Source organism: Rhinolophus sinicus, linkage group LG03 (genome assembly GCF_036562045.2).
Source record: "Rhinolophus sinicus isolate RSC01 linkage group LG03, ASM3656204v1, whole genome shotgun sequence".
Classification (NCBI taxonomy): Eukaryota; Metazoa; Chordata; class Mammalia; order Chiroptera; family Rhinolophidae; genus Rhinolophus; species Rhinolophus sinicus.
Genome location: NC_133753.1, coordinates 71,125,459 through 71,143,705, shown reverse-complemented (window position 1 = coordinate 71,143,705; position 18,247 = coordinate 71,125,459). Strand labels below are relative to the sequence as shown.

General features: G+C 33.1%; 2 protein-coding genes across 2 annotated transcripts; one reads left to right on the top strand and one right to left on the bottom strand.

Annotated features, from left to right (window-relative positions):
* Positions 1-278: 278 nt before the first annotated feature.
* On the bottom strand, positions 279-1,211 carry LOC109458875 (olfactory receptor 4K14). The gene has a single exon (XM_019752862.2). The coding sequence runs from the start codon at positions 1,209-1,211 to the stop codon at positions 279-281; it is 933 nt and encodes a 310-aa protein (XP_019608421.2).
* A 14,700-nt stretch (positions 1,212-15,911) lies between these two features.
* On the top strand, positions 15,912-16,850 carry LOC109458876 (olfactory receptor 4L1). Its single transcript, XM_019752863.2, has one exon. The coding sequence runs from the start codon at positions 15,912-15,914 to the stop codon at positions 16,848-16,850; it is 939 nt and encodes a 312-aa protein (XP_019608422.2).
* The last annotated feature ends 1,397 nt before the right edge of the window (positions 16,851-18,247 follow it).

Here is an 18,247-nt window from a genome sequence, read left to right as displayed (position 1 = left end):
AAGAGAAATCTGTTTTTTTAAAGAAATTCTTCCCAAAATGTATGTGTGAGTTGAATATATATAATAAAATTATATATATACATATATATATATATATATACAAACATTATATATGTCCATATATATAATTTTAGTTGAAATAAATTATTTCTCTATAATATAACACAATATAAATTATACCAATATGGTGATAGAATGAAATCTTTGAGCAGAGTCATATTAAATAAATGATACCTTCTGACTGTGTAAGGATATGTAGCACTGTGGAAAGCTGAAATTCAATGAAAAGTCACACGTTGGTTCCACAGTTTCTTCATAGATGCTTTCATCTCTTTATTTCTCAATGTGTAGATAAGGGGGTTCAAGAATGGAGTAAAAATGGTGTAAAACACAGAGAGGATCTTGTCTATGGAGAATCGACTGAAAGGCCACACATAGATGAAAATGCAGGGCCCAAAGAAGAGCGTGACAACCATGATATGTGCAGAGCAAGTAGAGAGTGCTTTGGCTACCCCACCAGCAGCATGCTGTCGGACAGTGATGAGGATAAGAGTGTAGGAGACCAAGAGGAGCAGAAAACAGCTCATGGAAAGCAACCCGCTGTCTGAGATCATAAGTATACCCAAGACATAGGTATCCATGCAGGCAAGCTTGATCACGAGAGGAAGGTCACAAAAGAAGCTCTCCACCTCATTGGGGCCACAATAAGGTAAATTCACAGTAAAGGCTACTTGACTGATGGAGTGTACAAAGCCAATGACCCATGAAACCAACACTAGCCTGATGCAAGTTTGCCAGTTCATCATGGTCATATAATGCAAGGGTTTGCATATGGCCACATATCTGTCATAAGCCATGGAAACCAGAAGTACCATCTCAGCCCCACCAATAAAGTGCAAGAAGAAGATTTGAGCCATACATCCTCCAAAGGAGATGAGCTTTCGATCACTAAGGAAGTCCCTGATCATCTTGGGGGTGGCAAATGAGACCAGCCATATGTCCAGGAAAGATAGATTCCCCAGCAGGAAGCACATGGGGGAAGAGTGCAAACAAGGGTCAGAAATTACAGTGACAACAATGATGACATTACCCAGCACAGTGGCCACATAGATCCCAGAAAAGAATATAAAGAAAAAATTTTGGAGATGCCGTGAAGTACAGAGTCCATGCAACACAAATTCTGACACCAAGGAATAATTCTGCAGGTCCATTATCTCAGATTTCAGATTTTGTTCCAAATCTACATAAAGAGATTTAAGTGTCAATTGCCAGGTACAAGAAAGTCATCAACTAAGTGTTATCTGAATATAATTTTTAATTTGTAAGAGATAATCTAAAATACAATACATGGAACATTAAAACCAAGTCCATACCAACATGAATATTTACTTTTTTCAGACTTCAGTGTTTCGTTAGAAGTAGTTGGATATCTGGGGAGACTCCAGAATAGGTGAGAGTTATGGGAACATTTTTTTTTCTCACTTCTCTAGTCTCTGTCCATGGGAAAATGTGTAACCAATCAAGTACAGAATGTGAACCAAAAGTCCTTAGGAGGGTTGAGAATATAAAGATTTTCTAAATGGTGTTATGTTCTCTCTATTTGTGCCAATATCATTGACCAATGGATGATTGTTTTTAAGTATCAGACCTAAAAATTTAAATTAAAGCTCAATTTAAAAAACAATGTCGTCGTGTAAAACAGACAATTGCATATACATTATCAGTCTCTCTCCTCCTTTCTCTCCATTTGCCCACACAAAAACACGACAAAATCTAGGAAAGGTATTTTGGTGTGTGGCTGTGTCTGCATATCTAAACACCAATCAATATAGCTTCTTCCTGATGCCAAGAGAAGTAGTAAATTTCATTCCTTGATGACAAAGTTAAAAGGAGAAAGATTGTTTTAAGCTAAAAAAAAAAAAGCATGTTCTGAGTATAAAACATATTTGGGATGATATATAAATATAATATAGCTCCCTAATAGTGAACTTAAGTTATGTATGTTGTTTAATAATCTGGTGGGAGTGGCATTATTGTGTTATATGTGAGCTATAAAATGGCATTTGTCATATTTTTTATTTCTACTAGGACTTCTCCAGGCAGTAGTCAGGCTATCTTCTTCCTTACTCACTTGCTTATTCACATATTCACTCATTCAGGCCATATCTATATAACACCAAGGCAGTTTTCCATCTCACTTAAGTCAGTATAAAAACCGATCAGTATAAAGGGAAATAAATCAATTAAACAAGGGTTTATATAATTTCTCTGATCTCACAATTTTTTATTATTGCTCTTGTCATTTATTTAATCAGTTGGTTTGAGATTAAAAAACCAATGATCTACTCATTTGTAGATTTGTTGTTTATAAGCTCACCACTTCTGAGAGGATTTTAGGGTGGCTTTCAATGAAAGAGATATTTTTCAGGACTTCTCAATAGGGAAAGAACATAAAATCTATGCAGTAATTTTGGCAGGAGTGCTTTCACAATTATTCATGAGTGACTGATAAATCCAGCATTTAATTTTAAAATGTAGCTCTGAGCCTCCAGAAGAAGTAGGATGGGATGCATAGGTTTCATTATTAGCTTATCATGAGAAATAAACTAGTACCTCACTCTCCTCTCTAAGAGGAAGATATTGTATAAACCTTTTTATAAGGGCATTGAGAAATATTCTTCATGAACAATTTCACAAAAGATGTAGTACTATCCTCCATGTGAGCTTTTATTGTGTTGAGACTTTATAAAACTGGAGAATATAACATGAAATAATGGTTTTGTAAGATTTTTATAGGGAACTAAATTAGCATACTTTAGATTTGAAATATTCTAATAATGTGAATACAATATGGTGATAGGTTTTTTTAAATCAATAGAAATAAATGTTTATTATATCTGTTTCAGTCCATTCAAAAAGCACCCACCACACCCAGGCTTTTGTCAGAATAGGACTCAAAATTCCTTTTGTTCATCTTGAGCTTTTATAAAAGCTTTGTATTAAAAGATATAATAGTAACGCTTTTTTGGTAATAGATGCTACCCCTCTTTGGACCAGGATTATGAATATGAAGTTAAACACCTCTGTGGATACAATGGATATAATCACAATCCAGGAACCTTTTGCAAGTTTAGTTATTATCCTGACACCCATCTTAGCATACGTATTACAGACTATAATGGCTGTACTTATACTGGTTTTTGTTCTCTTTATGACTATGAAAAATTTCAAATGTAAACGTAGAACAAAACTATGTTTAATTTAGTGTTTTATACAGATTAAGTGAATGGAAATTTGAAATAATCAAATGAAAACCTCAGGACACAAAAATAATAAAAAACATATAACTCGCTATTGAGTAAAAGATGTTCAAAGTGTAGATATTGGTGATGTTTGTACAACTCTGTAAATATACTAAAAAACATTGAATTGTACATTTAAAATGAGTGAACTTTAAGATATGTAAATTACATATCAATAAATCATTTTTAAAATGTATTTTAATGAAATAGAATAAAATAGACTTATATGAGCTGTAATTTCAAAGAACTCTGATTTGCAAAGGCGTTTTAAAGATTATTAAACAAATGTTGAATTTGCAATAAAAAAGAGGTTAATTTTGTATACCTACAAATACTACTTAAACAAATACAATAAAGATAAATTTAATTTTAACTGACAAGTTAATATCATTTACTTCAATAACTTATTGCACAGATCATAGAATAAATTAGTCTCTATTTGACTTGTATTTTCAGACACATACTCACTAACTACATAGCAAAATCTCTTTACTAACCTGGAGTTAAGATGCTCAGTGCTGACACTGCAGATCATTCAATTTGTATTTCAAATCTAATGTCCTTGAATAAAACCAGTGGAAACATGCATATTTTTATTCCAGGGAAGATTTAATCATCTCTTTCTCCTGCCTTTTAAAAAATAATTCAGGAAAAGCACCACTTTAACAAGCTAGAGAACTTCAAATTTGAGTCTTCCTTGAACTTCAGATATAAATATCTATATCCTTTCTGCTCTCAAATTAAGATGGGCCCTTAAAGATAGGCCATTCATGGCCAATTACCACAATTAAGGCTGGGGAGTAAACTGCATTCTAGTGGAAATTTTTGGTAATGAGTCATGTTCATTTCCCTAAGTGACAAAGGAAGAAAAATTTTAAAGACCTGTCAGATTATATAAACATACTTGAAATTATTTTAATAATTCAAGCAGAATATGTGTCATTATCCAGTTAATAGAGTATAAAATGTGCTTTTTCTTTTTTCATATACATAAATTATTTATTAAATTCATTGGAGTGACAATTGAGGTTAGCAAAATTATATAGATTTCATGTGTACGTTTCTATAATACATCATCTATATATCACATTGTGTGTTTGCTTTTTCTTTAAACAATCAAATTAACAAGTTACATTCTGAAAATATACCAACACTGCACATTGTTTAATGTAACTTTGATCAAGCATAACACTTTGCAGAAAGCTTATTTCTACCAGGAGCGTCAGGTTTATAGGTTTATATGTGCCAAGATATTTGCTTTCTCCAGATTCATATGGTCATGTATAATGAAATTTTCTGGTGTCTGGGTTACTTTGCACATCATTTATAATTGTCTACTTATTACCCACGATTAGTTGAAGTTAATTCAGGTCTTTTCTGCTAGTGGTCGTATGCTGATTAAAAATACCCTAGAATGTTCTGATGAATGATAATCACATTTCAATCCCATATTAGATATATAAGTACAACCCAATTTATAAGGGATTTTAATGCCAAGACATCATCTGAGGGTAGTAAAAAATCTCAAGTTTTACTTGGCATTAGATAATTGTGTTTCACTTAAAAGGAATCACAGAACCTTTCTAAGTTTCTGCTTCTCTATTTAAAACACACAGAATAATTGCTAAAGAAAGATTGCATAAGTATGCTATATGCATCAGTGTCATTTGTTTTTGATACAAAGTCATCATGTGGGTACAGATATATTATGTAAAGCCAAGAATTATAGAGAAGCTTGTGACAACCAACAGAAGTGAATACTTGATTTGGAGGTAGGGAAGGATTTACTAAATGTGATGATTAATTTTATGTGTCAACCTGGAGCTGTTTTTGGATGAGATTAACATTTAAATTGCTGAACTTTGACTAAAGCTGATTGCCCTCTATATCGTAGGTGGGCCTTATCTGATCAGGGTACGGCTTGAATAGAACAAAAAGACCAACGTTCCCAAGCAAGAAAAACATTCTCCAGTAGACTCCTTTGACTTCATCTGCACCATAAACTCTCCTGGGACTCAAGCCTGTCAGTCTAAACTGCAGATTCTGGACTTGTCAGCCTCCAAATCACATGAGACATTCCTTATAATCTCTCTCTCTCTCTTTCTGTGCAGCCCTAATTAATACACTAAAGTCAACAATAGAAGAATTCAGAAAGTGAAAAAATATATAGACAAAAATATTTTTAAAAAATACTTTAGAAAGCATCACATTAAAATTTAAATCCAGCTACAAACTGGTTAACTGTATTTCCAATGTTGTGACATGCAAAGTCACAACATTGTAGACTGCACTGTAGTTCTGTAGACTGTAACTGCTCAAAGCCTACTGGCCCAAGGGTCTGTGGGGACTGACATCCCGCCTATGCCTCAACCATCCAACAAACAATACATCCTGGCCAAGCCTGGATCTGCTAAAATGGAAGCACTTTTTTCCTAATCCATACAAAGTTCTATTATAGCCCTATGCTGATAAAGGCCTAAGATCCTCAATATAGAAAAAGTATTTACAAATCAATAAGAGAAGAAAACCTGAAGAGAAAAATGAGCAAAGAATATAAGAAAATTGTTTTTAAAAAGAAAGGAAATAACAGACCCATAAATATTTTAAAAATTACCTTAATAAACATCAAACAAATAAAAATTTACAATATATAATGTTATTCACATATCAAATTTAGAAAAAATGTATCAAATTCTTGGTCAGGTAGAATGAAAATGGATAATTTAATAATAAAAATAGCAATATAAATTTAAATAACTGACATATCTTGAGTGTTTCCTCTATGTCAATACTATTCTAAGTTGATTCTTTCAATTAATCATCACAGAAGCCTAGAGAAAGACACATCATTCTTACTTTACAAATGAGGGGACTGAGGCGTAAAGTGTTTAGTTAGGAACATGAATTTTCAGTAGCAGAGAAGAATTCATGGTGTTTTGTTAAGGACCAAAACAAGAGGACACCAAACTATACACATAGTATACGTTCTCAGGATGTACTAGTGAATAAAATAAATAAGAATTTCTTTCCTCATGGTACTTACATTCACACAGAAAACACAGACACATAAATACAAATGAATAATTTATGATAAAGGGTAAGGAAAAAAATCCAGCAGGGTAAGGGACATAGGGAATGCCTGAGATGGGGTTTTAGGTTGGGTTTTCTAAAATAAGATGTTAAGAATGGGCCCCAGCAATCCCTCTCCTGGGTATCTACCCAAAAAATCTGAAAACATTTAGAGATAAAAACACGTGTGCTCCAATGTTCATTGCAGCTTTGTTTACGGTGGCCAAGACATGGAAACAACCAAAATGTCCTTCGATAGATGAATGGATAAAGAAGTTGTGGTATATATACACCATGGAATACTATTCGGCAGTAAGAAAAGATGATATAGGAACATTTGTGACAACATGGATGGATCTTGAGAGAGTAATGCTGAGCGAAACAAGTCAGACAGAAAAAGCGGAGAACCATGTGATTTCACTGATATGTGGTATATAAACCAAAAACAACAAAAGAACAAGACAAACAAATGAGAAACAGAAACTCATAGACACAGACAATAGTTTAGTGGTTGCCAGAGGGTAAGGGGGGCGGGGGGTGGGGGATGGGAGATGAGGGTAAGGGGGATCGAATATATGGTGATGGAAGGAGAACTGACTCTGGGTGATGAACACACAATGGGATTTATAGATGATGTAATACAGAATTGTACACCTGAAATCTATGTAATTTTACTAACAATTGTCACCCCAATAAATTTAATTAAAAAAAATTAAAAAAAAAAAAAAAGAATGGGCCTCATTGAGGTGACTTTTAGTCAAAGGCTTAAAGGAGGAGATGGATTAGCCATGTGTATATCTGGGGAAAGGAAAATATAGGAAGAACAGTCAATAGAAAGGCAGTTAGGTGGGTGCTGCCTGATGTGGTCAAATAACTCCTGTGACTAAAGTGGCATAAAGTGAAAAGTAGTTGATGAGGTCACATAAATACTTGTGGGTGGTACGCAGATTATGTAGGTTTCTGTAACACATGATCGTTATCTTCTGAGTGAAATGGGGAGTAATTGGTGAGTTTTGAGTAGAGGAGTGGTAATATCTGACGTCTTTTAGAAAAGCTCTAACTGCTCTGTTGAAAAAGGCAAGAATGGAAACTAGGAGGCCAGACAAGTAGGAAGCTGACAATTTCAGGCCAATTGTGATGATGGCTCACACCAGGACCGTATACTACAAGTGAGTAGTAGTCAGGTTCTAGATATATTTTGAAATTAGGACCAAGAGGGTTTCCTGAAAATTGTCATGGATTGTGAGTGTCATAGAGGAGTCAAGCATGATTCCAAGTAGTGTAGCCTAAGAAACTAGAAGGATAAAGTTGCCATGAAATAAATCATAAACGCTATACTTGTAGATACTTGGGAGAAAAATCAAGAGGGTAATTTTGAACAGGTTAACTCTGAAATGCTAATTTTGAATCAAAATGGGGAAGCTGTATGGTCTCTTGGATATGTAAGTCTGGAGTTCAGGAGAGAAGTCTGGACAGTATATATAAATCTGGGACTTGCCCTAGTATAGCAGATTTTGTAAGTATCTTGCCCTTATCTTCGCAGCGTATAACATTTATTTACAAGTGTTCATTGAGTCCAAATGCCAGCACTTGCCATTCTTTACCAATTGGTTGAATCTGTTCTATCTTCATGTTAGGTAGGTAGAAAAAAAAGAGTCAGGGAATTAATGCCGCTGAAAGCAATCTTGAACCAATGCCAATCAATACCCCAGCTCCCTTTCTCCATAGGCTAGATAATTCTTAAATATATGTTTTATACTGTTTTCCAGAATTCCACAGTGGGATTGTTTCAGTTGCCTACAGTGGCACTGTTTATTGGCTTCTATTCCTCCTTTGTCTCACTTCTTCACTCCAACAGGAAACTACCAGATTTTCACAGACTCACTCTCCCCCAGTAAAACTGTTTGTATTCAAATCCTGATCTCACGGACTTCTGGATAAATGCAAACTAGCACAGTTATTATTAGAAGTGGTCCTATGGAACAAATGCTGAGATTGGGATTTTGAAATTGAATCACTCACAAAGCCAATGGCAACAGGCCCCATTGCTGGTGGTAAGTGATAACCTGTGGCATACAGTAATATCACAATTACCAAGACTTTTACCTGTGATGATTTAAGTTGATCTAGAGGTAGAGATTGTGCAATGATCTAGTCGGAATAAGAAAAATAAGACATTTATAGATGCTGTAATACAGAATTGTACACCTGAAATCTATGTAACTTTACTAACAATTGTCACCCCCATAAACTTTAATTTTTTAGAAAAGAAATGAAAAATAAGACATTGTTGCAAACCTCAATGAATAGCTTGGTTAGTGGCACTTCACAAAATGTAAACAAATATATGAACAAAAGATTAGACTTGGAATAGTGGTGCCCTGTAGCATGGATAATGGGTAAACAAAAAGGAGGTTATTAATTCTAACCAAGGGGATCAGGTTTAGGCAAAAGATAACATAGATAATTCTAATTATTAAGACTCATGTAAACAATTATGGCAGAGTTGACAATTCTACACATAACATGAACTCTTTGTCAGGTAAATCACAAAGTAAAAGAACAATGAGTAATCAGAACTGACAATAAGCTGGCTAAAAACATTCTAAATTATTAAGAAACATTACTTTATAATATAGATTTACTTCCATTATTAACAATGAACTTACCAATTTATAATGTACCTTGGTATATTAGCTAATGACTATGATTAGCACAACATTTAAAAAGTAAATACATAAAACAAAATAAATCTCTATAATTTTCTTTGTAATAGTAATAGTCACATGATAATCAATGGAAGGCTTCAAAATTTTCACTAAATGCAATAAAAAGTGTTTTTGAATGTTTTTTACTAACAGAAAAAGGACAAAAGTCACATTTCCATTGCGAAAATACTTGTTTCCTGCCACTGTAAAAATAGCTAAAATTAGCAATATGATAAATAAAACACATTCCGTATCAACAAATTATATTGAAAAGTATGTAGAAATCATTTCTGATTTGCAAGACAAGTGATAGAATAAATTATGTCTTGTGGGAAGAAGTTTTGCTTTATAGAGAGCATGGATGACTTTAATATTTGTATATCAAAAACTTTCATCAACTGTAATGACTCTTACAATAAAAATAATGTCTATGACAAAAATGAACATTAAGACATGGGTTAAGTGGTAAATTTGACTGGAATTAAATAAGGACTTAGTTGTAAGTGACAGGGATGTCAACCAATTTCAAATTGATTCATGAAATCTTTGTTGGCAAGTTATTAAAATAGATTTGAAGCCTGTGGTGCAAAGTACTATGTTTCCCCAAAAATAAGACCTATCCATACAATCAGCTCTAATGCGTCTTTTGGAGCAAAAATTAATATAAGACCTGGTCTTATATTACATTATATAAGACCTGATATTATAGTATATATATTATATTATATTACATTATATCATATCATATTATATTATATTAAAGAGCTGAAATTATATATTATACTATATTATATTATATATTCTTATATATATATTATAGACCGGGTCTTATATTAATTTTTGCTCCAAAAGTCTCATTAGAGTTGATTGTCTGGCTAGGTCTTATTTTCAGGGAAACATGGTACGCAGGATCATCCATAAGATTAATTTTTTAAAAGCCACACTTTTTAAAATAAGAATTTATTTTAATATTTTACAGTAAAAGTGATAATGCTTATGAAACTATTTTTTGCCATATAGAAAATCTCATACAGGGTACCTAAATAAAAAAAAAAAATATTACCCTTTTCATGAGCATAAAAGTGTTAGCTATTCCATTAATGTATAATATCACATTTTAAATTGTTTAATAAAATTTATTTTAACTTTATATTAAAAATTTCTACTTTCTGAATATGCTCATATTGTATATAATATATGCTTTTAGTAGTAAATTTATTGACATACATAGATCAATTTTTACATTGTAGAAATTGTCCAGAAAAGTTTGGAGATTATTAATTATATATAGAGATTATTAGTGAAATATAACAGTTTAGATTACTAATCTAAAAAAATTACCCACAAATTGCTAGATGGAATGTGAGAGGATAGCTTGGGAATAATGTGAGGGAAAGTAGGAGTCCATTAAATCAGATGTCTACACTTAGGATATCACGACCAATCAACCACACTCTCATGCTTATTTTAATCATGCTGGTGCTCAGGGACAACAATAGCATATCATAGGGCCACATACAAGTGTCATCGTCTCTCCTGGTCATGCTAGGGCAGCAGCCTCAGTGTTTTAACAACTCCCACTGAAATTTGGATTCCCAGAGCTCCAACAATCTGCCTCCAAAGTAGTTCATATCTTTATAAAAGAGGCAGAAAATAGCCTGCAAAATCTCAGAGAGTGAAAGGTAGATATTTAATATTAAACAATCCTGTGAACATATTGTTCCTCACATTGAGCCTGTAGAATAGGTAAGTGAAAATATTATAGAGAACTAATTCTTTAGAAGTTTTATATATACTGAAGATGATGTTTTAATTAATTTTGTGTTGGCTGGAAGGAAAAGGGTGTGGTTTTCAGACATCAGATCCTCTCTCACGGGGAGATCACACAAGTTTTTTGTTTTTTTATTAAAGTTTAGTGGGTTGACAATTGTTAGTAAAGTTACATAGTTTTCAGGTGTACAATTCTGCAATACATCATCTATATATCACATTGTGTGTTCACCACCCAGAGTTATTTCTCTTTCTATCACCATGTATTTGATCCCCCTTACCCTCATCAACTGCCCCACCGCCCCTACCCTCTGGTAACTGCTAAACTATTTCTACGTCTATGAGTTTTTGTTTCTTCATTTGTTTATCCTGTTCCTTTGTTGTTTTCAGTTTTATATACCACATATCAGTGAAATCATATGGTTCTTGACTTTTTCTGTCTGACTTATTTCGCTTAACATAATAATCTCAAGATCTATCCATGTTGTTGCAAATGGCACTATTTCATCTTGTCTTATGGCAGAATATTCCATTGTGTATATATATCACATCTTCTTTATCCATTCATCTATTGAAGGACACTTTGGTTGTTTCCATATCTTGGCCACTGTAAATAAAGCTGCAATGAACATCGGAGTACATATATCTTCACAGATAAATGTTTTCAGATTTTTTCGGTAGATACTCAGGAGAGGGATTGCTGGGTCATATGGTTAAAAAAGAAAAGTATAAGGCATGTGGAGCACCATACAAGTCCCAGGCTACCAACACACATTTCAAGATGAGAAGTAAAATTCTATGTTGTTTAAAAAAAAATGAAATTTTAAAACTAGATTAGATTGGATTTCCAGTATGTCATTAATTGTCTCGTAGTGAAATATATTTGAGTACAAGCAGTTAGATAGTACTAGAAAACTGTATTTAAAGACACAAATTAATGAAGATAATTTTGATTTAAGAATAAAAGCAAAATATATACAATGGTTTAAGCTTTACTGAATATAATTCACATACTATAAAATTCACTCATTTTTAAGTACACCTTTTAATGATTATTATTATATTTCTACAGTTATTCAACTATCAACACAATCTTTTTATTAAATTTATTGGGGTGAAATTGGTTAATAAAATTATATAGGTTTCAAGTGTACAATTCTGTAATACATCATCTATATATCACATTGTGTGTTCACCACTCAGAGTCAGCTCTCCTTCCGCCACCATATATTTGACTCCCTTTTCCCTCTTCTACCATCCCCTTCTCCTTCCTTGCCTTCTGGCAACTACTAAAGTGTTGTCTGTCTATGAGTTTTAGCTTGTTTGTTTGTCTCATTCGTTTGTTACTTTTTAAATCATTTTCATTGTCACAAAAAGAAAACTCATGTCCACTGGAACTGAGTCCCCAGCTCAGGGTGACCACAGATGTACTTTTTGTCTCTGAATTTGTGTTTCTAGATGCTTCATATAAACTTAGCATAATGTATTTGAGGTCCATCTGTACTTCAGCATAAGTATTTATAATTTTTGAAAAACATAAAATTGGTCAATTGAAATTGTTTTTCTTAAAATGCCTATGGTAAATACTTATTTGCATCAATTATTTTTATATTTAGTAATATGTATTGTATACACATGAGCAAAAGCAGAAATGTTCATATCCACCTACTTAAAACTAGTCTTGGCACATTCCTTTACTTAGAAATTTATATGGAGAATTCTCAGGATTGTAATCTTACAGGAATGACTCCAGTTCTATGCACACCCTCTCCGTGCTCATTCTGTGTCTGGCTAGGAGCTTATACATGTCCCAACTCACCTAATACTCACCACATCTCATTGGGGTGGTCCTGTCTCCAAGACTTGGGAAGAGTTACTTAATTATGTGGGTCTTGAGTTTTAATTTACTAAATAAAATGTGGAGAATAAATTATTACAAAGTTCCTTCCTAGCTCTAATATTATTATTACCCAAAATGCATCATAAATTAAGTAATTATAACATAATATGCAATTATTCAAGAGGAAGAAAATTTTCTTGACTACTAGAATTTTTGCTTAAGCTGTATGACAATTTCTTTCATTTACATTGCCTTTGTACACTCATGATATAAGAACAGGTATATTAAGTGTAGAACTAAAGAAATATTTTTAGAAATCTTGCTTGGGAAAGAAAAGAGAAGAATAAGAGAAACAAACTCCCAGAAGGTCATCAACATAAATGAATGCCAGGATTCCCTCTAAAATAAAATAAAAAGGCAAAATAAAAGTTTCTTAATCAATTTATACTTAATTGTAATAATTTCATATCCAAGTTTTTCTCTTGTTGTTGTATCATGGAGTATAAAATTCCATGTAGCAAAGGTATTTATTCCCAAATTACAGCTGGTATATTCATTCCATCTAATAATTATCAAACGTTGTCATTTTTCCAAAGTACGTCTAATTATTGCAATCACTGTCACAAAATTCTCAACAGCAAATTTCCTGCTCGCTCACATGATAATCATAAAATACCACCCTTCAAGGAAGGTGTGTTGTGGCGGCCGGCCTGTGCGTGCTGCTGCAGTCCCACGGCCCGTCATTCCACATCCATTCTGTGTACTCCTGAGGCTGACCCTACAGGAACCACATCATCTTCATCTTTATTTCCCCTAATTCATAGACATTATCTAGCTCTGAAGAATAGCTAAGATAGGAAAGCAATTGAGAGAATTAAGTTTGGACAGTAGTGATAGGATATTTGGCAAGAGCCTGAGTAGAAATGAAAACAAGGAGAGAATCTCAGGTCATTGGAGAAAAGAGAACAGACACTCTCTATGCATCTTCATATCTTAATTCAGTCCCTTTTCTAAATACACCACTCTTCTTATTCACTGCTCTGAATTCTTTTCTTCCTATAAATCCTCACACATTCTTTGAACCTGTCATTTTTGCTTACTGACTATGAGGATTGTTTTTACTTTTCAAGTGTTTTGAAGATAATAACAAGCAAGCCTAAAGCCATAAATGAAAGTGTCACTTGGAGTTGGTCTACATTCTTCTAAAATACTTACATGCTGCATACATCCTGTACTAAATTTAATATTTTCTTACATGGTTTATTGTTATTTTTTGTTTGATAATTATGTCGCTCTAGATCGTAAACTTTCTACACATAGGGCATTGATTAATACTGTAGAAAAATAGTGCAGTTAATTACAACATAAAGGGATTCCAACATACTTGTTAAATCAGATCTCCTAAGGAATTCACATTGAACATACAAATTGAATTAACACTTAATAAATCGACCATAAATATATATTCCTTTATATATATTCCTAAATATATAAATCGACCATAAATATATATTCCTTTTGGAGGCAATATGTATGGTGCATTATGGAGCCCAGATTCTGGTGTCAGACTGACTGGGCTTGATACCAACTTTGATCCTTCTTAGCTGTGTAACCATGAGTAAGTCATTAAATACTTCTATGCCATAGTTTCTTATAGGCAAAATGAGGATAATAACAATACTTGGGATTATGAGCATTAAATGTGCTAATGTGAAACATTTAGAACAGAGCTTAGCACATAGTAATTGTTACTAATCATTTTTTATCACACCAGATCCTATGAACAATGTCTAAAAAGCCAAGATGATTTAGTATGATATATTACAACCAAAGCAAAATCTGCATATTAGGATTGAATCATTTCCCTATTTATTTCTAAACCACCACATACATACATTTACACACAACATACATACACCTCACTGCGAGCAATGGTACTACAAGGATTAGAGAAAACAAGCTCAAAAAGATCTGAGGTTGAGCCCATATTTTTTGAAATTCTCAATACACTACACAACAGAAACTAAAAAGTAAAATTATTTTTTAAAGATTTTTATTAAAAAATAGCTAACATACAATATTATATTAGTTTCAGTTGCGCACCATAGTTATTCAACATTTATATACCTAAAGAAGTGATTACGCTGATAAGTCCATTAACCATTTGACACCACACCATGCCATCACAATATTATTGACTATTTTCCCTATGCTGTATGTGCATTACATCCTCATGACTTACTTATTTTATACCTGGAATTTTGAACCTTATTCCCCTTCACCTTTTTCCTCCTTTTAAAAATTTTTCAATTACAGTTGACATTCAATATTATTTTATATGAATTTCAGGTGTACAGCATAGTGGTTAGACAATTATATAATCTACAAAATGATCCTTCTGACTAGTTTAGTACCCACCTGGCACTACACATAGTTATTACCATAGATTGACTCTATTCCCTATGCTTTATTTCACATCTCCATGACTGATTTATAACTATCAATTTCTACTTCTAAATCCCTTCAACATTTTCACCCCAACTCCTAACCCCCTCCCAACTGGCAACCATCATCTTGTTCCCTGCATCTGTAAGTCTGTTTCTGTTTTGTTTGAAAAGCAAAATTATTTTTAATGAATTTGAAGACTCTCTTCAATGTATAAATTAGCCTCTAATCTTGTGTGTGTGTGCGTGTGTGTGTGCACTTGTTTGTTCATGTGTTTCAGAACCATAAAATGACCTTTGTAAATTCCTCAGAGATATAGGACAGTTTAACTCCCTCATCTTCCAAATCCTATTTTTCTTATATATTGTGATAACGTAATCTCCAAGAGTACAGAAAATAATAACAAAATAATAAAAAGGGAAACAAATACTACTTTAACTACTTACCTAATTTTTCTACATGAGCAAATTAGAGACAAAGTTAAGATCAATTCACAAAACAGTATTATGATAGAATAAAACAATAGAAAATAAAACTTCCACTCCTTCAAATGCTCTTTAATTACTGTATGAGTCTAATTATAAGAATATTGTTTCAAAGTAACATGACCCATAAAATAATCTCAAATTATAAACAATGATGTGCTGATATAGTTAAGATTATATGCTCTCATATCAACAACTATTATTCATTAAATAGAACTACATTGGTGTTAACTGTGCTTTTTTTTATTCCCTTTGTATAAAAGAAGTTTTGGGATTTTTCTGAGTTCAGTAAATGGATCTTAAGAATGGATCTGTAGTGACTGAGTTTATTTTACTAGGATTTTCTGGACAATGGAAACTTCAGATTTTCTTCTTTGTGACATTCTCCTTGGTCTACAGTGCTACTGTGTTGGGAAATATTCTCATTCTGGTCACGGTAACATTTAGCTCCATGCTTCGTTCTCCCATGTACTTCCTCCTTGGAAACCTCTCATTTTTAGACATGTGTCTCTCCAGTGTCACCACACCCAAGATGATCACAGACTTGCTCACTGAACACAAAACCATCTCCGTAGGAGGCTGCATGGCCCAGATGTTCTTTATGCACTTCTTTGGGGGTGCTGAGATGACTCTTTTGATCGCCATGGCCTTTGACAGATATGTAGCCATATGTAAGCCCCTGCACTACAGGACAATCATGAGCCGCAGGTTGCTGAATGGGCTTGTGATACTTTCATGGATAACTGGTGTTATACACACCACAAGCCAAATGGTATTAACAGTGGACTTGCCCTTCTGTGGTCCCAATGTCATAGACCACATATTTTGTGACCTTCCCCTTGTGATTAAGCTTGCTTGTATCGAAACATATACCTTGGAATTATTCATCATTTCTGACAGTGGGCTGCTGTCACTCATCTGTTTCATCCTCGTGCTTGTCTCCTACACGGTCATCCTGGTCACTGTACGGCAAAGATCATCAGCAGGGCTATCCAAGGCTCTGTCCACACTGTCCGCACACATCACTGTGGTCACCCTGTTCTTTGCACCTTGTATCTTTATCTATGCCTGGCCATTCAGTAGTTTTTCAGGCAATAAAATCTTTTCTGTATTTTATGCTGTGATCACACCCTTACTGAATCCTATTATTTACACACTGAGAAATCAGAAAATGCAAGGGGCCATGAGACAATTATGGTTCGTACATGTTGCCTCCACACAGAACTTTTAGATTTTAGCACTATATAATTAATACAACTTTCAAATACTAAGCTAACAGAATTTGAATAGATTATATATAATACATGGTTTCACTCTTATGTTAAAATCATAACCAGTGCAGAAAAAAATTAATAAAGTATTTTTAATTCATATAATGCTGTTATAGCCCATAATGAAAATTAGTGGCCTGTAGCCAAATTGACATATGAAGTCATTGAGTACTTTTACATAGACAATCAATATATATTTACTAGTGAAGAAATAAATATGAAAAACATGGTGAATACTATTAGAGATTATTTTAATAGATTTGGACTGTTAATGACATTTATAAACTTATGGTATCATTAAGTGAGGTACATCATGATTGAAATAATGTTAATAACAATAGGAAAAATATGATTGTAATCTGTTGAACCAATGAGACAAAAAATAAGAATAAATAATTAAATTTGACAGTATAGTGAATGTAAGATGCCAGAGTGAATGCATGATACCAGAGGGGGAAAAATACTGGAAGGACAATTTCAATAGAATTATAAAGAACAGCCTCGAAACCATATGCTGCCAGAAATATTATAAGTATGCAGAGTTGACTTTCAAACCTCCATAAATAAAAGTAGAAGCATACTTTTTGATTTTATGCAATATACCACGTAACTTTTTCTTTCCAAGTGCTTTATATAAAACTACAGTTAAATTTGCCTCTTTTAGGCTTGTAATCCTTACTTATAGATAAGGGTTACATATGTGTGTGTGTGTGTGTGTGTGTATATACATATACATATACATATACATATACATATACATATATATATATATATATATATATATATATATATATATATATATAATTTAGCAGTTATAAGCTAAATCTGATTAGCTTGTGAGTATTGAGGAGGGAAACAGTGTATGCTAAATTGGGAATCCCATATTCATTGTTAGTTAATCTTAAATATTGTCTCCCAATTTAAGGCAAAATATTTCTTGCATGCTCTAGGCAACAGCTTTGTAATTGATCCTAAACCACCACACAAATTCTTTCCTCCATTCAATGCATTCTCTACAAGCATCCAAGTGATGTCATTAAAATACAATTTAGTAACACAGAATAAACTGGGTGTCATAGAAAACCACAAAGAAGCTTAACCTCTTTATTTTAGCTCTTCTTCAGAAAAAATAAATATTATTGTTACCATTTCTTGAGCACCTACTATGTCTTGACAAGACTGCCAGTTTTGTAATGGAAATTATTATGCTGCTTTGAATTCTGTTGACAGAGAGATAAGATTTAGTATGGTATGAGTGTACAGATGAATTTTTGGATTCAATCGTTACGGTGTGAGCTGGAATTCAGACAGTCTAGCTTTGTCCAAATGTCAAAACTATAACATCTTGCACTGATAT